General features: G+C 41.2%; 1 protein-coding gene across 1 annotated transcript in view; it reads left to right on the top strand.

Annotated features, from left to right (window-relative positions):
* Positions 1-21,100, top strand: part of LOC122846867 (transcription factor 4-like) — a 169,430-nt gene that overhangs the window by 131,847 nt on the left and 16,483 nt on the right. The window contains 8 exon segments of the mRNA XM_044144105.1: positions 8,690-8,795; positions 9,508-9,659; positions 9,730-9,883; positions 11,833-11,903; positions 11,983-12,061; positions 14,710-14,789; positions 15,214-15,291; positions 15,293-15,394. Coding sequence (XP_044000040.1) covers positions 8,690-8,795; positions 9,508-9,659; positions 9,730-9,883; positions 11,833-11,903; positions 11,983-12,061; positions 14,710-14,789; positions 15,214-15,291; positions 15,293-15,394 — 822 coding nt within the window.

Here is a 21,100-nt window from a genome sequence, read left to right as displayed (position 1 = left end):
AAGTAAAGAAAATTACATCTTTATCTGCCAGCCTGCCTTTCATGTTACGGCGTAGCCTGCCGTAACCCGGCAGGCTACGCTAACCCGGCAGGCTAAGTCACACAATCCAATTTTTTAACCAAATTTGACTTTTTTACCAACTCAAATCTCATTTTCTTTGCCAAAAAGAACCAAAATCCAAGTTTTATACCAAATGTGACCAAATTTAAGAAACACGACCCAAATGCAAAATTATTTTAACAAAATTTGACTTTTTTGCCAAATTCAACCCAAATCTGATTATTATCATTATTTTTTATTTTTTTGCCATATTAAACTTCTTTACCAAATGTGACACAAAAACGACCCAAATCCAACTTTTACACCAAATTCAACCAAAACCCGACGTCTGTTTTTTCTAAATATGACACTAATCCAACTATTTTTAATGAAATTAGATCCAAATCAGATTTCTTTGACCAAATTAAATGTTTTTAACGTAGAGGCTGTCTTTCTCCCAGCTGACCAGCAGTGTGCAGCAGTAGATGGTGGATGTTTCTCTCTCTAAAACGCTGCTCAGTTTTCTCAGGAATCCTGTAAGAAATGAAATAAACTGGAACATTTTGTTGTCTTAACTTTTTAAAACTTTTGTCCAAACCTTCAGTTCAGTTTGAATAAAATGTTAGTTTGTTAAAACTCATTTCCCGTTTTACTCCCATTTCACTCTTTGAGCGCCTGCCAGTGAAAATCATCTTCAAGTCAATAAGCTAACAGCAGAGGTAGTCTTTGCTAGCCTTGAAAACAGTTAGCTCACTTAGCTTCCCCAAGTTAATGAAGTTAAAGGAGTAAGTAAAGTGCTAATTTACTTGGTTGTTCTGTAAACTTTCAGTTGAGTAAAATTGGAGCTCTGTGTTGAAGTTTTGGTTTTAGATTATTAAAAATGCTTCAGCTGTTTAGACGTTGATCCTCCTGTTTACACAGCACTTTCATTTCCTCGATTTTTCCCAATAACTAAAACTAGAAACATGTGAGAGCAAAACAAAACTCTAGAGAACTAGAGATTATGAGCAAGCTAGCCCCTTAGCATTAGCCCCTTAGCATTAGCCCCTTAGCATTAGCGTATGCTAGCTACTGTGCTAGTGTCCTGCTTTAGCGTTGAAGCGCAACAAAGTTGTTAAATTAGCGGTGCCACCAGTTATCATTTTTTTAATTTAGCCTTAATAATAATTTGATGTTTTTTACATTTTTATTGTTTTATTAACAAAATAAAAGCTGCATTTAGTTTTTTTGTTGAATCATAACTGATACATCAGGCATTTAAGGTAATTTATTATTTCTGCTTCGTTCCTTAAACCACACTGTGTTTTTTATTGAGGAAATAATGAAGTTTGTTCTTCAGGTTGTTGCTGTAAATCGTGTATCAATAGAGACACACGAGGAGTCAGAATGTAAAACTCTGCAGCAAAACAACCTGAATCTGAGGTTTAGCTTTTAATAAATCCAATCAAATTAAATATCATTTCTAAGATCATTTTTCTGTGATGTTTTTTCTGCCTCCATATTTTGTCATATGGACTCAATTAGGCTCAAAACTGAGCTCACATCTGGTTCACATTAGTACAATTGCAGGTTGGTAGAATAAAGGCCTCTGCTTGGAGGTGGTGGGTGGGATTTCCTTCCGCTTTCACACACACACACACACACACCCACACACACACACACACACGCACACACACACACACACACACCTCCATGTGTTTTGAATCAGGAACATAATTAACCTTCAGAGGATTCAGAGGCCGTGGCTCAGCTCTCCGCTATAAAAATCCATCTAAAAAGCAGAACCCGTCCTCCGCCCCTCCTGCTCCTCCAGCACCAAACCGGAGAGCTTTGGATCGTCTGCGGCCCGTTTCATTTGTTTTCCCACGTGGGTTTCTGGACGGAGACGAGAAAGTCTCGACAATAAGCAACATCCAAGATGTCACTGGGTTTTGGCAGGATTCAGACTCCGTACGAAACGATTTCTGTTCATGAAAACGCGAAGCGCTGACCTCCTAAGTGTCTTTTCTCCGGCTTGTTTAATTTCCTACAAAGTGACGTATTTATTTATATATTTAAAATCTATGAGGTCATTTTTCCAGAAGCAGGAAAATCTGATAAAAATGTAAAAAGTTTTACACATTTTTATTGTTCATCTTCTTTTATTCCTTAATTTCTCTCCATATTTGTCTTTGTCATCATATTTTTATGCATCAGATCATGGATGTTTTTTCACAGAGAACTTAAATAAAACATAAAATAGATTTTATGGTTTATCAATTTGGTCATCGGCGTTTTAAATCTTTATATAAGACGTGGAAATTTATCCAAAATGGCCGAAGCTGCAGCGTTTATTTCAGAACTTTTTACGTTTTAAACGACTTTAATGCACATTTATTCATTTTCGGATTTGAAGCAACATTATTTTCATCAAAGTAGAAAATACTGATTTATTTTAAGTTTTAAATAAATTAATACAGTTTTTAAACTATTTGAATTAGAAAAATGTCTCAACAACAAAAGCAGAACTTTTTAAAAATGTTAAAAAGTTTCTGCATGTTTGTTCAGTAAAATTAAGATCAAAGTAAAAATGTGGAAATTAGAAGAAGAAACATTTTCCATTTCAGAAGATCTTAATCTGAAGACATCTGTTAATCTGAGCTTCAACAGGATTATTACTGAAGGTCCAAAGTTTACTCAGGTTGAAGTACTGAAGTACCACAGACGGCCCCCGGGCCACGTTTTGGACAACGATGCTGTCCTGTTAATTGATCAGTTATTGAAACTTTCGCCCCCTGCTGGACAGTCGTGGTTTTATTTATTCTGTGTTACAATCCGGGTGGAAATGCAGGTTTTGTGTTTTTTTGTAAAGCAGCTTCTGGTGATTATTTGGCTTTCAGGACAAATTATTTTTACAGACAATTAGTTTGATGAAAGTGGAACCAGGCTGTTCAGAACCCGGTCCAGAACCCGGTTCAGAACCCGGTCCAGAACCCGGTTCAGACGATCCTGTCCCACCTGAGGGAGGAGGAGGGTCGACACGCTGTCTGATGGGTTCGGCTTTAGATTCACGACGGGCGTCAGAATGTAAAGAAACTCTGAAATCTGTCCAGGGGCCCGTTTATTGGATCAGGACCCCTGGGGCGTCCAGGGTTTTGCCTGAGGGACGTTTGGCTGAATAAATCCAGAGTTTTCCATGAGAGCTTGACCCACATGGTGGTGATGCTGCTGAAAGAAATGTAGATGAAGAAAAAATATTTTGTTCGTATCTGTGGATCTATTCAGTGCGTTTCTATGCTTGGTGCTCTGAGCGACTTCAGGCTTTATTATTCTGATTATTCAAATGATCCTAATTTCATTTTCTGAAGCGTTTAAACTTTTATTACAGTTTATTTTACATGTTTGACTCAAAAAATGAAAAGTTTTTACATGTTTGACCAAAGTTTGAGAAGCTGCTGGTGCACTTATCAAAATAATTCATAATTCAGTAGATTTATGTTTAGAAATCAAAACGTTTTAAGTCGGTTTAGCTGTTTTCCAGTATCGGATCGGATCGGTGTCGGTATCGGTATCAGTATCGGTATCGGTGTCGGTATCGGTATCAGTATCGGTATCGGTGTCGGTGCTGGAAGGGAATAAAGTGGATCGGTGCAGTTTTTGTTTTTATCATCAGAGGGAATTATTTGCTGCTTTGTTTTATTAAAATATTATGTTTGTAATTTATTTTTGAGCAAGTAAAACCAAACTTTTTCATTTTTAATGGATTAAACAGAAATATTCAAGTTTTTCTCCACTTAGCAAAACGTTTGGACCCGACTGTTGGGTTTTGTTTCCGTTTCCACCAGAGCAGCTCCTCGTTTTTATCCCAGAATCCTTTGCTGAATCAGAACAATGAACGACCTTCAGGGTCCCTAAACGACCTTGAGCAGTTTGAAAATGTCAGGATGGAATTTCAGTTTCAGGCTGAAACAGAGAAAAAATAATAAAAAAATATGATGAATTTTATTGAGCTGCACTGCTGGTCAGCTGGCTGAAAATGCTTCTACGTTTTTCGTTTGCTTGTAGAAAAAGTTTAATGTTTCACAATAAGAGCATTTACCTAAAATCCAAACATGGCTGCTGTTCATTTTAATGCACATTATAATAACTGCAATAATGTTTCATTTGTCTGTTTTTTTTTCATTTATGACAAAAAGAGAAATCTGAACTGGTTTAAGTTTGAATCTGCGTTTCCAGACAGGAACGGTGAACTGTTGGTGTTTTCTGACGGGGATCCCACCAGGCTCCTCTTCTTCTCCTCGTTTTCGCTCCTTTTCCCCGCTGAGAGCCGAGGTGGAGACGGAGGTTGAACAGATGCTCCTCACATTTGGAGACAATAACTGGCAGAAAACGACTGAAAGCCTCCAGTTTTTTCTTCCTCTTTTGTTTCCGTTTATCATCTTTTCATCTCCGTCCAACTCCAAGCGTTTCATTCTGCTGTTTTCCTCGACGGCCCGCTCTGAAACGCTCCGTTCTTACCGACACTTCCCCGCCGCGGCGAGCTAACGCCGGGCCGATGTTTCCATGGCGATACTCTGCAGCTGCTGCGTTTCCAGCTGCATCAGGAACCAGTTTGAGCTGGAATGCGGCTGAAGTTCTTCGGCCCGGGGCGACACAGAGCCAGGCTTTGATGAAGACTGCGATGCTTCGTCTCCTGTGAAGATTCCCAGATCCGCCATGCGACCCTCCTGTCAGGCAGAACCGGTTCTGGTTCAGAAACTGGGCCTAATCTGGGCTGGACTTCGGCTCTCTGAGGAGAATTTCTTCATTTTATGAAGCCAAACATATAAAAAACCGACGGACCGATATCTACAGCTGAAGCGATTAATCGGTTTAATCATGATTAATCGATAATTAGAATAATCGTCAGCTAATTGATTAATCATTAAGTGGCTCTAAAAAGGCGATTTTCTGAAAAATGCAACATATTCAGAGCAGAAATTAAGCCAGAAACTGAACAATATATAAATATATAATTTACATTTAATTTAAAAACATCTTGGTTTTAAATGTTTTATCCAAAACTCCTCAGTTTCAGGTTCACCAGGTTCAGATTCATTCAAAGAAACATTTTATTGCATTTTGACATGTTTATTTTCTTCTTTTAAAAATGCAGTGATTGAATTATTTAATTTATTTCTAATATTGTATTAAAGAGGATTAAGTGGTGGAACAGAAAACCAGCAGAATGTTCCAGTTGTTTTTATCCGATTCATTGATTAATCATCAGTTACTGATGTTTCCTTTAATGGTTTTTATTTTGGAGGTTTGAATATTCTCTAGAAAATTATTTTTATAACTTTGCAGCACTGACTGCCGTCTCCTGGCTGATTGTTGATCTTTTTGTTTGATTGTTAATTTTTGGTCTAAATGTTGCTCCGTCAGCTGAGCGTCCATAAATGTGACTTTATGAAGAGCAGAAGGTGAATTTATGGAGGTAAATGGAATCAGTTTCACCCAAAATAAAGAAAATTGGGCCAAATTATCTCTATTTAAAATCAAAGTATAAACATGACAGGATTTCTGTGCATCTTAAAAAGTCTTACAAAGTCTTGAATTCATTTTTAAAAACTGAGCTGACCTTAAATGAGTTTGTTACAGTTCTGAAATGTGTCTTATTTTTCCCATTTGGCTTCAGGCTAACTCGCTGCTAGCATACACTAGCATACCCTAGCATACACTAGCATACACTAGCATACCCTAGCATACCCTAGCATACACTAGCATACACTAGCATACCCTAGCATACACTAGCATACCCTAGCATACCCTGGCCTGCTAACCGTCTGATTGTGAACCTTTTATCAATAAGTCCACATTCATCTCCAGTTGGCCGGATGAAGTCTGTATATTTCTGTGATCTCTTGGTCTTAAAAAGTCTTAAATTGTAGTTGGTAGAAACCTTATGAAATTATTAGCCCCTGTGCTTCACGTTGGGAAACCCTGTAATAAATATTGTCTTTAAATTGTTTCTTGATGCGTTTTAAAAGCTTAAAACCTGATTTTTTGGTTTATATAAATATTCAGCTCTAAGAATCAGTTTCTTGCTGCGTTTTTCCTCATTTATCAGCATAAATAAAATGAAACAGATGAAACTTTCTCTGCTCTCTGATTGGCTGCTGCTGACTGTGGGAATGCTGCTGCTGCTGCTTCCATGTCTGAGAGAACAGGAAGTCAGGTTGTTATTGTGTCTCCCTGCATTCCTCCGACTCCAACACACTCTGCACCTGTTCATGTCTGTCTGCAGCACACACACACACACACACACACACACACACAAATCACAGCCTCTCCACACCAGTCTGACAACACATTCAGTGGGAAAATATGTCTGCAACGCATGAGAGCCGCTCTAAATGTTTTCAGCGGGATCAGGAGCTCGGCCCTGTGTGTGTGTGTGTGTGTGTGTGTGTGTGTGTGTGTGGGCGTGTGTGTGTGTGTGTTTGGGTCAGTGAGTGGGGTTTTATGATCAGAGTTGGGTTCTCAGAGGAAGTCAGGGTTCATCCCTGATTAAATCTGCAGACGCTGAGTGGAATCGGAGGATTTGCTGCAAGGTGCGTTTCAGGAAGGAAGCTGCGACTCGCAGCTGCAGCAGCAAACATCTGGAGGCGGCGCAGCGGCGTGAGACAAACGGAGGTCCAGTCAAAGCCTTCGGTTAGCCAGGGTGGGATCAGAAACCAGAACTGGATCCATTATTCAGATTTATGTTCAGATATTTGGGTCAGAACGAGTCAAAACACAAATACAGTCAAACTAGGAAGGTGGTGGCAGCATCATGCTCTGGGGTTCATCACCCAATCAAGATGTTGGCCCAACTGTCCACCAGAACCACTCCAGAACCAAGCGTGGTACAACGGCAGCAGAACCATGTCAGAAAGTCTGTGAACTTTTAATATGAATTTTATATCAATTTTTTTATTTCTGCAGTTTTATTTTATAAAAAATGAATCAGAAATCAGTGAGGATTTTCTGGCTGATCGCTGATCCATTAACATGTTTTCTGTCTGAAACGTCACTTTACATCTGATTGGTTTAATCATGATTGATCAATTATTGAAGTAATCAACTAGTTTAGTAGTTGATTAATCGTTAACTGGAGAATTCAGGCTAAAAAAATCCCTTACTAAGCAGATTTTACTATGTAATTATAAAGGACATTTATTAAAGGGATGCTGCTTTATTGCATTTTATCTATAAATAATTTAATTGATGTATTTTCATCTTTTGACGTATTTTTACTGTTTTCCTGGAGAGCCTGCAGGATGTCCAGACCTTCTGATTAATCGTTTTAGCAGCTCGGTGAGGTGAACCTTGTTAACGGTTGGAGACTTTAGGACCAATAAAAGGAGGGATGACAGGAAACATTTATCTTCTTTTAAATCAAAGAAAAGATCCATGAGGTTTGTGTTTGACCAGAATGACCCAAAAGGCGTTTTCTGTTTTTAATAATTGGGTGGAAGTGTTTCTGGTTTCATCACATCTGTCTCCCGTTCATATGCAAATCAAAAAAAAAAAAAAAGCTTCTGATGTTTTTATGGAGACTGAAGGCGGATCTGTGGAGAGTTTTCTATTTTTCATCAAGAGGAGTGAGCAGCTGTTCCACAATTTACGTCACGGAGTGCCAGTCGGCGTCACGGCTCGCCGCTCGCACGCTATGCACATGCTCAGAGCGCGCCGAGCGGCGGCGACCCCCTGCAGACACCGTGACCCGCCTGAAACGTTCCAGTTCGTCTTCACCGTGTTTCTGCTTCTGGTTGCTGGAGTCCAGCGTTTAAAACGATCTCAGATCTTCTGTTTGGTGCAGCAGTTTGTTTCTGGTACTTTAGTTTTTGTTTGTAGTTTTCTACAACTTTGTTGTTTTAGTCACAGCAGTTAGTAGAACCACGTTACCTTCCAAAACCTGCAAGCTGCAAACTGGAAGCTCCAAACTGGAAGCTCCAAACTGGAAGCTCCAAACTGGAAGCTCCAAACTGGAAGCTCCAAACTGGAAGCTGTATTCTCTCTCCTGGAAACAAGATGCTGCTTTAATGTCACGTTTTGGAACTGACATTTAAATTTAGATGATTATTTATCAGAAGTTCAAAGTTGCTTTCTGGAATCTAAATGTTTGTTTCTGAAATTTAAAGGTTACTTCCTGTAACCTAAACTGTTACTTTCTGGTATTTATTTGTACTTACAGGTTACTTTGTATCCATAGTACTTGGTAGTATTAGTTTGGTATTTCCTTACCAAACTAATAATCAATATAGAGATTGGATCAACCCAGAACTCTCCTGTTTTCCAACCAGATGTGATTTTGACAGCAGATGTTCAGATCCACTGGAAGTGAATCTATCTTGATCTTTTTGCTTTTATTAAAAGAAAAGACAAACAAAAGGTCTGTTTTACATCTTTGTTCAGTTATGAGTAAAAGGTTTGAGGTAGTTCAGACTTTATTCTTTCTCTCCTTTAACTCTGTACTATAAAACATGAAAGGTTTTATAAAACATTAAAGGTTTTATAAAACATTAAAGGTTTTATTGTACATCCTCTGTTTCTGCGTTGTGATGTGAGTTGAAGTTGGAAATGTTTTCTGTGTGAAACAAACTGATTTATTTCCCGTCATGTTTGCTGACGTTTGGTGTTTTTGCAGGTTTACGCTCCGTCTGCCAGCACAGCCGACTACAACCGGGACTCGCCTGGTTACCCGTCCTCCAAGCCTCCCAGCGCCGGCTTCCCCAGCTCCTTCTTCATGCCAGGTGAGACCAGACCAACCTGCACACACTGATTTCACTGCACTGTAACTTTATATAAGAAATGACAGAAATATGTTGTGAAGGTGTTTAATTAGTTTCACCATTGTGAGAATTGGTATCTGAAAATAGTTTTTCCCCTTTAAGCCTCTGAAGTTTGTTTCATCTCATAGAAATGATTCCCAGATTGTAACCTGATGTCAGGTGTGTCTGTTCTGCATGTTAACCAGGTTATTCTGAACCAGGTTCATGCATGAAGTTACCAAACCGAACACAGAGAGAAGGCTTTTATAATTAATCATAATTATTTGATTATTGAAATAATTGTCAAATAATTTAGTAATCAATTAATCACACAGACTGTAAAAGGTTTAGAGATCAACACAGTGATGAAGCCAAAACTGTCTAAACATTTAAAATATAGAAAACTTTTATCTTTAAATCAATGTTTGACTGAAGTTAATTAACTCTGTCAAGAAGTTTAAATGTTTTTGGCAGAAAAAAAATAGGAAAGAACCAAAAAAAAATACACAGAAATTTGAAGTTTCCCTTAAACTCAAAATCCAACATGGCTGCCACCTGTGTGAAACAAACCAACTAAATGTTTAGTTTTATTTTTTAAATCGTTTAAATCATGAAAATACAGGATTATTCGTAGTTTAGACAAACCTCAGCTGCTCTGCTTCAGAGTAAAGGAAGTTTCCTGTTTGTCCGTCAGACGGCCACCACAGCGGCGACCCCTGGAGCAGCAGCAGCAGCAGCAGCATGGGCCAGCAGGGTTACCATAGCAGCATGCTGGCGGGCGGGAACTCGGCGCACGGCCCCGCCCAGAGCTCCTCCTACTGCGGGATCCACCCTCACGACCGACTGGTGAGCCGGGCCGCCGGCGGCGCCGCCAGCCAGGCAGGAGGCGCCGTTAACGTTTCCCGTCTCTCCGCAGAGCTACCCGTCACACTCCTCGTCCGCAGACCTCAGCTCCAGCCTTCCTCCCATGTCCAGCTTCCACAGGGCCGGCGGCGGCGGAGGGGGCGGAGCCAATCACTACAGCACGGCCTCCTGCACCGCCTCCACCAACGGCACAGACAGCGTCATGGGTGAGAGACACACTGAGAGATAGACCTGCTGGTTCTAGATGCAACCCTGGGCATGAGGCTTTTATTTTGAAATTAGCCGCAGGCTTTTATTTTGTCCTGTGTTGAAGTGCTGAAGTGAAACGATTTAATTTTTCTGTTTTTAAGAGTTTTTAGAATGAAGAGACGTGAATTATTTGAAAATGACAAAAGTTGAGATCTGTTGATGAAGCAAAGCATCATGGGTAGACGATGGATGCTAGGTGCTGCGGCGCTAGGAAAGATTAATCGATTGGTTCTGATATCAGCGGATCAACAGGAACACATTTAAAATCATCTTTGTTCCTGTGAAATGATAGAAACTGTAACTTGGTCCTTCAGTTCTGATCCAGTTTGATGAAAAGTTCTGAGTGAATTTGGGCCTAAATTTAAAACATTTTAACGTATTATTTTATTTTTATTTACATTTAGTTACACTGAACTGGATCGTAGATAAACTGGTGAATTAATGATGTTAATGAAAGCTGTAGACGGAGTTTGGGTCTGGACCGAACCAAACAGAACCAAACGGAACCAAACAGAACCGATCAGAAACAATCAGAACCAAACAGAACCGATCAGAACCAAACAGAACCGATCAGAACCAAACAGAACCGATCAGAACCGATCAGAACCGTGCCTCCCTGTGGTAATCCTGCGGCGGTTCTACTGGGCCGGTGGTGAGACAGGAAGCTTTAACCCAGGAACGTTTGCTGCTTCCTGTCTGACCCTCCAGCGGCTTAGACCCGACCCCAATGCCCTGGTTACCATGGAAACGGTCTGTGTGCGCCAGCAGAAAGTTTCCATCTGGACCCGGCTGTCAGCAGTCGGAGTGGGCGTGTCCTTCGGCTGCTCCTGTGAGGTCACTTCCTGCCCGGCTGACCTCTGACCTCAATCAGGCTGGAGATTAAATGGGGATAACAATTCTGGGAGACCTGGAGGGGAAAGGTCAGGGTCAGGAAAGGTCAAAGGTGAAATACGGTTCTGGGCTGGAAACGTTTGGAAAGAGAAGAAATTATTTTAAAGTCCATCCATCCAACATCCAACATCATCCAACATCCATCCATCCAACATCATCCAACATCATCCAACATCCATCCATCATCCAACATCCAACATTCATCCAACATCCATCCATCATCCAACATCCATCCATCATCCAACATCCAACATTCATCCAACATCCATCCATCATCCAACATCCAACATTCATCCAACATCCATCCATCATCCAACATCCAACATTCATCCAACATCCATCCATCATCCAACATTCATCCAACATCCAACATCCATCCAACATCCATCCATCATCCAACATCCAACATTCATCCAACATCCATCCAACATCCATCCATCATCCAACATCCAACATTCATCCAACATCCATCCATCATCCAACATCCATCCATCATCCAACATCCAACATTCATCCAACATCCATCCATCATCCAACATCCAACATCCATCCAACATCCATCCATCATCCAACATCCAACATTCATCCAACATCCATCCAACATCCATCCATCATCCAACATTCATCCAACATCCAACATCCATCCAACATCCATCCATCATCCAACATCCAACATTCATCCAACATCCATCCAACATCCATCCATCATCCAACATCCAACATTCATCCAACATCCATCCAACATCCAACATCCATCCATCATCCAACATCCAACATTCATCCAACATCCATCCAACATCCATCCATCTTCTCTCATCTTTTTTATCCAACCTGTTTCTAGATGTTCAGTTTCTGAATAATTAAAAGTGTCGTCAACAACATGCTTATTTACCAGCATGCATTGCTTCTGTCCCCTGTGTGTGTGTGTGGGTGTCTGTGTGTGTGTGTGTGTGTGTGTGTGTGTGTGTGTGTGTGTGTGTGTGTGTGTGTGTGTGTGTGTGTGTGTGTGTCACAGCTAACCGAGCACAGAGCGGCGCCGCCAGCAGCTCCCAAACCGGAGACGCCTTAGGGAAAGCCCTCGCCTCAGTAAGTACTGCTCCGTTTCCCAGCGCCTGTCAGGATGCTAACGGTGCTAATAGATGCTAACTGAGGCGTCTCTGTGCAGATCTACTCTCCAGATCACACCAACAACAGCTTCTCGTCCAACCCCTCCACCCCGGTCGGCTCGCCTCCATCACTCACAGGTAAACAGGGTCAGAACCCGACCCAAACATGGCCGTAAAACACAAACAATCACCAAGAGGTTCTGGTCCAGGTTCTGGTTCAGACATGTCAGGAATCAGAGAAAACTGAGTGAAAAGTAACTTTTTAACAGGAAATAATCAATAATTCCTTATTTATTATTATGAATTATTACGACTTTAGTCCTGAATTGTTACGTCTTTTTTTCTGGTATTTGGAGTTTGTCCTCCTATTATTACAACCTTATTTTTCATAATATTATAACTTTTAGTTTTACAACTGATTTTGTATTATTAGAACTTTATTCTCATAATATTATGACTTTTAATAGAAGTAATATTTTATATTACTGCTTAATGATGAAGTGTTTATTATTATGACTTTATTCAGGAAATATAGATTCATTTTCATATAATTACACGTTTTTCTTTGATTTTTGATTTTTTTTCTTCTGAAAATATTTGCTTGCACATTCTAAATGTCTCCACATGAATCCATATTTTAATATCATTTTCTTTGTAGATTCCTAATCAATAGTTGGACATTTTGTGCTGATAATCAGTGTATTGATCCCCGTATCGATGCTGTCTGCTGCTCTTCCACTCCTCCTCTCTGCTGCGTCTCCTTAAAGTGAAAAATGACTTTTTATAATAATAATTGAGTCAAATTTGTCTGTAATTGTCGGCGCTCCGCTCACCGTTTGATATTCCTCCGCCTCGCCTTGTGACTGATAGCTTTAATTACGAGCTCCACTTCCACAAACCGTTCGCAGACCTGCCGGCTCCGCAAACACCAACCCTCTCCCCTCTTCCTCCTCCTCCTCATCATCATTATAGCTGACTAGGATATTGCCTGTGAAACCATAATTGGTGTTTATCATTGTGTCAGAGTTACTCCACTTTTAACAAATTAGAAATGAAGCCTATTAGAGCAAACTACATGCAAATTGATATCCAAGGCGAATGCCGTGAGGGTGTTTTACACCGTCGGACTCGGAATAATTTAGCCTCCGTTTAATACATATATTTGTATTTGCACATGAATGTACCCAGGTGATTATGCATTAATTAGCATATGCAAATGAGCATGTAATATGAATAAAGGAGAGGGGAGAGAAAAGACAATGAAAAGGAGAAACGTGCTAATGAGAAGGAATCAGAGCAACACGGTGGAGATGACAGTAAAACATGAGAGCAGAGGGAAGTTCAGAGGAGGAAATCAGATCTTCTGAATATCAGCAACCCCTCTGCTTTTAACCCGGCCCAGGAGAATAAAAGCTTAAAACCTCACATCTCAGATTGTAGAGAAAAAAAACATTTTGGAGCAAAAAGTGTCAAGAAGATCTGCAGTGAAATGAATCCAGGTGCAACATGGAGGGAAACGTCACTCAGGCAGGAAGAACAGTTTCCAAATGCATCAGGCTAACAGTGCGCTAACCAGACATAAGCTAGCAACTGCTAGCCTCCTGGCTAGCACTGTGCTAGCACTCAACAGCTAGCTGACTGATGCTACGTTCCCACAGCAACAACGACTGCAGTCTGAACATCCGCCGCGTTTCACCGGACTTTTCTGGCGCTGATGAGAGAAACAGCATCATTCTGAACCCAGACGGCTCCTCCAGAACAACCAGAAATTACAAGATGAATCTCAGAAAGTTCCCAGAAAAAAAACTCAGAAATTTTAACATTAATGGAAAATTCAGAGTTTCAAAAAATAAATTTTCTCGACTTTTCAGGCTCGAAAACAGAGAAAAATATTTTAGTGTTTTTTCTAGAAAGTTTCTGGTATTTTTGGTGGCAGTTTTATTCTTTCTTTCCCGTCTATGAAGACCTGATTTTCAGACGCAGCGTCTCTGACGCCTCATGTTGCTGTGAAGTCGCGTTTCCTTTCCGTCTACCTGCCAAAGAAACGGGTCGGATCAGAACCGAGCCGTCAGAACAGAAAGCTGCTTTACTCGGCTGATAAACCACCTTCACCTTCCAAAGGTAGAACCTCGTATCGGCGTGTCAGTGGTGCGACGAGGCCGGGTCGGGTTTGTCTTCCGGGTCTGTTCTGTCCGGGTCGGAGCGGGGAGAAACATTTAGTTCGGCGCTTCCAGAGCCTGGATCTGGTTCGGCTCCGGTCCAGTGGAGGAGCGTCTGCAGGTCGCCGCAGATAAACGTTTCAGGGACAGGAAGCGTCCTGATGATGTCATCAGCTCCATCTTGATGATGTCATCAGCTCCATCTTGATGATGTCATCGGGTCCATCTTGATGATGTCATCGGGTCCATCCTGATGATGTCATCGGGTCCATCCTGATGATGTCATCAGCTCCATCCTGATGATGTCATCGGGTCCATCTTGATGATGTCATCGGGTCCATCCTGATGATGTCATCGGGTCCATCCTGATGATGTCATCAGCTCCATCCTGATGATGTCATCGGGTCCATCCTGATGATGTCATCGGGTCCATCTTGATGATGTCATCGGGTCCATCCTGATGATGTCATCGGGTCCATCCTGATGATGTCATCGGCTCCATCCTGATGATGTCATCGGGTCCATCCTGATGATGTCATCGGGTCCATCCTGATGATGTCATCGGGTCCATCCTGATGATGTCATCGGGTCCATCTTGATGATGTCATCGGGTCCGCTGTGTTGCAGCTGCCAGTTCAGCCGTCTGGTCGAGGAACGGAGGACAGGGAGCGTCGTCGCCGAACTACGAGGCTCCGCTGCATTCACTGGTGAGGAACAAACTGACTCTCGTTTTTCAACTTTCATTTGATTCTTTAGTTTTTATCAAATAAAAAGTTTGCTTTTTCTCCAAAAATTCCGATTTTTGATCTCAGAGGATCTAAGTCATAAATCTGAGAAAAAAATTCTGAATTTTAAAATTGAAGTCAAAATCATTTTGAAATGAAAGTTTTTGGAGAAAAGTCAGAATTCTGCAGGGAAAAGTGGAAATTTTAAAATGAAACTCAGAATACTGAGAAAAAAATCTGATAAAAAAATAAAATGATAAAGTCAGATTTATCAGAACAAAATCTTTAATGTCAGAATTTATTAAAAAGTTCCAATTTTAAAATTAAAGTCAGAATATTAAATTAAAGTGAAGTTGGAAGGAAAGCCTTGGTTGCTGTAAAATGGCAGCATCTCGTTGTGCCGCAGCAAAGTCGCATCGAGGACCGGCTGCCACGCCTGGGGCCGCCATCACTCGCCATGGCGCAAGACGGCGACGACATGCACGGGCCTCATCGGAGCATGCCAAGACACGCACAACGGCGCCATGGGCGCGCTGGGCAGCGGCTACGGGACGGGACTGCTGTCGGCCAATCGGCACTCACTAATGGTAGGAGCTGTGATGATGTCATCGCCGGGTCAGGGTCAACCTGCTGATCATCCGTCTGTTTGTCCATCCATCCATTTTTTCTCATGTTGTCTTCATTAATACTGAACTTTTCTTTAGTTTTGTTTTTTATCTGGACTACAAAACGCCGTGAATTCTGGGAATTTGAGTCAGTAATGTGTGAAAATGAGCTTAAACCTTTAATCTGAAACATTTAGTTCATATCAGTTCATCGTGATGTTTTCTGTTTCTCTGTCACATCTCGTCATGTAGAGACGTGAAGAGAGACGTCCTGAGGCTGCGAGCTGCAGCGGGGATGTTTTCCACATTTAGGCCTTAAAACAATAAACATAAAGAACCAAACAGCTGCGTGACATCAGGAGGGGGTTGGACACAGAGAGCCTGAGTTACGGCTCACTGTAAACAGATCCAGATGCACCAACATGTTCCTCAGAGGAACCTCAGAGGAACCTCCTACCTGACGCTCACCTGGGAACCAGCAGGTCGGGTCCGACCTCAGAAACAGATTCAGCAAAGATTCATGAAGAACCGAAACGCTCGAGGTTTTAGATCGAGCCTGGGGTTGGGAGTAATCCCCACATGCTGCTTTTACAGGCTTTTAAAACGGAAAGTGACCAATAAAATTCAGTCATTAACTGATCATCATTTTCCGTGTTTCCATCAGCGTCTTTTTCTCCCTTTTATTTTTGTGCGCATTGTAAAAAGTTGATGGAAACGGGAAAATCTGAAATAACTTTCTTAATTTCGACAGAAAAGTTTTAACCCTCAAGGCGCTAAAGAGGAGATGCAAAAACATCTGAGGTAGAAAACTATGGGCCTTACCAGAGGCACAGAGCTTGGTAATATTTCCCAGGTTGGATGTTTGGTCTGTTAGTTTTACTTCCTGATTATTACAGCCGAACGTCACGTCAACATCTGATGACATCAGGATTCACCTGGTTTATTCACTGTAAACTAATAGAAATGAAACTGATTCCCGTTTCCAGCTGGATGAAAACGTGGCTTCAGTTCTCTAGAGTTCCTGCTGATGTCTTCCCAAACCGACTAAATGTTGTTTTTAATTGTATTATTACTTTGAGAGAAGGGAAACTCTGGGTTTTGAAGAGGGTGTACTTTCTTTTTAAGCACCAACTGTGTTCTTTGCTGAAAGAGAGAAACTTCTCTGGTTCTCCTCCAGATTTGGCTCAAAGCTCCACTGATCGCCGCAGAGATTTAGCTTGAGAAAACAGTTGGTGTTAAGGATAATATTTTTACCTTTTACTTTTTATCTGTGTGGAAGGAAATCCAAACAGTTTTAATGAGAAATGAGCCTGAAGTGAGAGGTGCGTTTGCTTGTGGACTCTTTGGAGGCGTAAATGTTGGCCTGCGCTCCCGTTGAGGCCACAGTTTGTGTTTATTCAGGGTGTGGAGTGTCAGCCGGTGGAATAACAGGCTCATTATCGTACAGCTGAACCTGCCGGAGGCACCGAAACGTCCTGGAGCGAAGAAATACTGAAGCTCAGAGAAACAGTGGATTAATGTCAGGATGATGAAACTGAAGCTGAAAAATGTTCTTCATGATGTGAGGAAAACAAAACATGACATCACCGCTGATGTTGTTGGATATTTTGAGGATGATAAGTTTAAACTGTCTGAATTGGTTATAGTGATTGATTGAGCAGTAATGGAACAGAGCGATCGGTTCTCCAGTGGAACGGAGCGATCGGTTCTCCAGTGGAACGGAGCGATCGGTTCTCTAGTGGAACGGAGCGATCGGTTCTCCAGTGGAACGGAGCGATCGGTTCTCCAGTGGAACGGAGCGATCGGTTCTCTAGTGGAACGGAGCGATCGGTTCTCCAGTGGAACGGAGCGATCGGTTCTGCAGTGGAACGGAGCGATCGGTTCTCTAGTGGAACGGAGCGATCGGTTCTGCAGTGGAACGGAGCGATCGGTTCTCCAGTGGAACGGAGCGATCGGTTCTCTAGTGGAACGGAGCGATCGGTTCTGCAGTGGAACAGAGCGATCGGTTCTCCAGTGGAACGGAGCGATCGGTTCTCCAGTGGAACGGAGCGATCGGTTCTCCAGTGGAACGGAGCGATCGGTTCTCCAGTGGAACGGAGCGATCGGTTCTCCAGTGGAACGGAGCGATCGGTTCTCCAGTGGAACGGAGCGATCGGTTCTCCAGTGGAACGGAGCGATCGGTTCTCCAGTGGAACGGAGCGATCGGTTCTCCAGTGGAACGGAGCGATCGGTTCTCCAGTGGAACGGAGCGATCGGTTCTCCAGTGGAACGGAGCGATCGGTTCTCTAGTGGAACGGAGCGATCGGTTCTGCAGTGGAACGGAGCGATCGGTTCTCTAGTGGAACGGAGCGATCGGTTCTCCAGTGGAACGGAGCGATCGGTTCTGCAGAGTCCTGCTAATGACCTCATTATTTGACTCAGGTGTGTTGAGGTAGAGAAACATCTAAAGGTTGCAGCAGACCGGACCTCCGGACCTCCGGCCCTCCAGGACCAGGAGTTAACCACACTGGCCTAGACAAAGTCTGGACTTAAATTCAGCCAAAGCGATGTGACCCAGCCATTCTTTATTTTGAATAATTTGACCATGAACACGCCAGCAGGCAGTTCTTGCCCTGCGTGTTGTTCTCTCTGTTCGCAGCGTAAACAGGAACTCTCAGAGGAAGACGGATGTTTGAAAAAGTGACGGCATTGTGTTTGCATCAAGCCTGTTCTTCAGTTTAACTCTCTCCTCGCCTGCAGTTTTTCATGGTTGTTCCTGCTCTTCTGTCTCCACACACATTGCTCTTGTTTCGCCACATATTTACTGGGTGACATCTTTGCTGCGATTGGTGTTTTGATCTTCCCGTCCTGATGGACTCGCTCTGTTTTCATGCTCATGCATACACACAGCTGTCTGCAGTTTGGCAGCGCCGGGGCCGAGACGCTTGCAGGCTGAGATCATAACTCTGGGAAAACAGGTGGTAAGCTGATGTGGGACTGAGACGTATACAGTTCACAGCTATGAGTGCATCGTAAACACAGAAGTAGATGCATATGTCCTAACAATCCGCCAGGTCGCCTCGGCATTTAGGCTCAAGGTTTTTGGCCTCCATTATGAAGCTACAGGAGCAGAATGAGGTAACATGTCAGAAAATATTCGTAACTTTCCTCAATCTGAGTGTTTTCTGCTTTTCTCTTTAGGATATTAAAGCAGATCAACATTAAAAAGTGAAAACACTCTTCCTACTGACTAATCCTAAAAAGAGAAGACATAAAGTCCAGTTCGTTCCAGTTTGATTGATGTCACTGTCTTCCTTTTCTGACTAAAAATAAAGTCAGTGATGTGTTAACAGAACCAGACTGAGAATAAATACTCATAAAACAGAATAACATGCTCTTAAAGTTGTGTTTTAACGATGTGGGAAACTGTTTGTTTTTGTCTCTTATACTTTTTGAGCAATGTAACATTTTTAGCAAAATAAACACATCTGAAATAGTAATTTGGTAAATATGCTACGATTAGCACAGCTTTTCCACATAAACTTGATTTTCATAGAGGTAAAAACTGGAATTAGCGTGCGAGCATGCTAACAGTATCCTAAGTTAAAAACTTGATCTTCACCGGAAAAGGAGAAAAAACTACTGATTGTTGAACTGTTAGCATGCTAGCCTTTGAGTTTTGATTAAACTTTGTAAGTAAACTTGTCATGACTACAAAAAGCTCTAAAGCTGTTAGAAAAGTTGTTATGCTAAGTTAATTTTATAGCAAGCTACAGGCTAATGTAGCATTCTGGCACAAGACAAAAAAAAATAATTGGAAAATAAAAATAGTTTATGGTAATGATGACTGTTTCTTAGCTTTACAGTTTGCTAACTATGCTAAACAAACATTTCATGAATGCGGAAAAAGCACATTTCTGAGAATATCTATAGCTGTTAGCATTCTAAGTTAGCTAGCATTGTAACAAAAAATAGAAGGAAAATGGCTGCTAATGTAGAGCTTTAGCATGCTAACGTAGAGCTATAGCATGCTAACGTAGAGCTTTAGCATGCTAACGTAGAGCTATAGCATGCTAACGTAGAGCTATAGCATGCTAACTATCATTGGCAAATGGAGGAAAAACAAAAGATACTTTTTCTAACTTATTTTTACTTAATTGTTTCTATACTAAACAAATGATCCATTATTAAAAAGATAAGAGTTGTTCAGGGGTTTTGTTTTGTGTTCAGGTAAAATACTTTATGAAAAACACTTTTCCTTCCTGGAAAAGAAGCAACAGCCCTGAAAGTGTTGTTCTGTGCAACAAAGGGATTGTTTTAAATTTGATTTTACAGCTCGCTAACTATGCTAGTAAAAGACTACTTACCATCAGAGTACATTAAGACAACATTTATTGATGTTTTTAGGAAGGTTAAAATTAAAACTAAAAGCTACACTAAAAACCTCAAGCAGTGACTTTTACTAACGCGGCCTGGTTGAGTTTATTCACTTCTTTTAATTACCTAGAAGTCTGCAGACAAAAGACCTCGCTCCATGTCATACGTGAAAAACCATTTGAAAAGTCTCGTGTGTGTTTTCAATAATCCAGGATGTCACGCGCTGTTGGAGTCTGGGCTCATTTTTCTGTTCGTTGTGGGCACTGCGGCTTCTTTTAACTAAGTCATAATGGCTGTCTGGAAAGTCATGTTTCTCTCTGCCGCTATAAAGTCCTGCTGTTTGTTTTACTGCATAGCTGATGAGTTTGAAGGGCGACTCTGGGAAAGATGGGAAAGGTTAAGCGACTGAAACCCCCTGCTGCTCTCTGCTTCCATTAAGCAGCGTTACAGTAAGAGAGTTGACTCATAATCTGCATCACTTTGCCGTAAAACCCCCTAATGCTTCGTAATGCTGTGCTTTTAGGAAATGCATTCCTGTAAGCTGATGAAAGTTACTTTGGAGTTAGTAGTTGTTCCAGTGAACGCTGTGCAGAGATATCATGGACGATTGTTTTAACTAATCCCTGCTGTGGAGAATCTTATGGAAAGCTTTCAGAAGAGCGGGAGCTTTGATTTGTGCAGATTAACGTTCCCTGTGTTGTCAGGCACAACATGACAGTCTGAGTTATCTGAACATCTAATGATAAAAGGATTTATTTGTTGAACATCAGTCTGTGGGGCGGAAGCTGCTACGATTCCTCCTCTTATGCTTTTTCATATTTTAATTAGATTTTAACCAAAATTTGTTTGGTTCTCATTAATTTGAAACATGTTTGCGTCCTATTCAAAGTACAATGTATGCAAATAAAGGGAGCTAAAATATGGTAATATTGTAATTTTAATTAAGTTCACCTTTAGTCTCTGTGTTAGAAGTGTACAGCGCTTTATGAATATTTATGAAGAAAAAAGGTTATGATCATTACACATCAGTGTGCAGCCTGTTGTTTATAAAGATAATTAGATAAATAAAACGAAACAACCTTCATAATGGCTTAATGCAACATTATGCACTGGGTTTCCGTCTCATAAATAAATCTCATCATATCTGTGTAAAAATATAATAAGTTGGAAAATATAGAACTTTGTAAGAAGCATTTTTAATTAAGTAAATGAAGAAAAACTGATTAATTTTATATACTAACTACTAAAGTAACAAATCTGTTTAGCTAAAATGTTAGTTTTATACAAAAAAATATTTTATTTTTTCATTTTGTGTGAAATAATTGAATACTG

The sequence above is a fragment of the Gambusia affinis genome, linkage group LG17 (genome assembly GCF_019740435.1).
Source record: "Gambusia affinis linkage group LG17, SWU_Gaff_1.0, whole genome shotgun sequence".
Taxonomy (NCBI): domain Eukaryota; kingdom Metazoa; phylum Chordata; class Actinopteri; order Cyprinodontiformes; family Poeciliidae; genus Gambusia; species Gambusia affinis.
The sequence above is the reverse complement of the archived record's forward strand: the minus strand, read 5'-3'. Positions and strand labels throughout refer to the sequence as shown.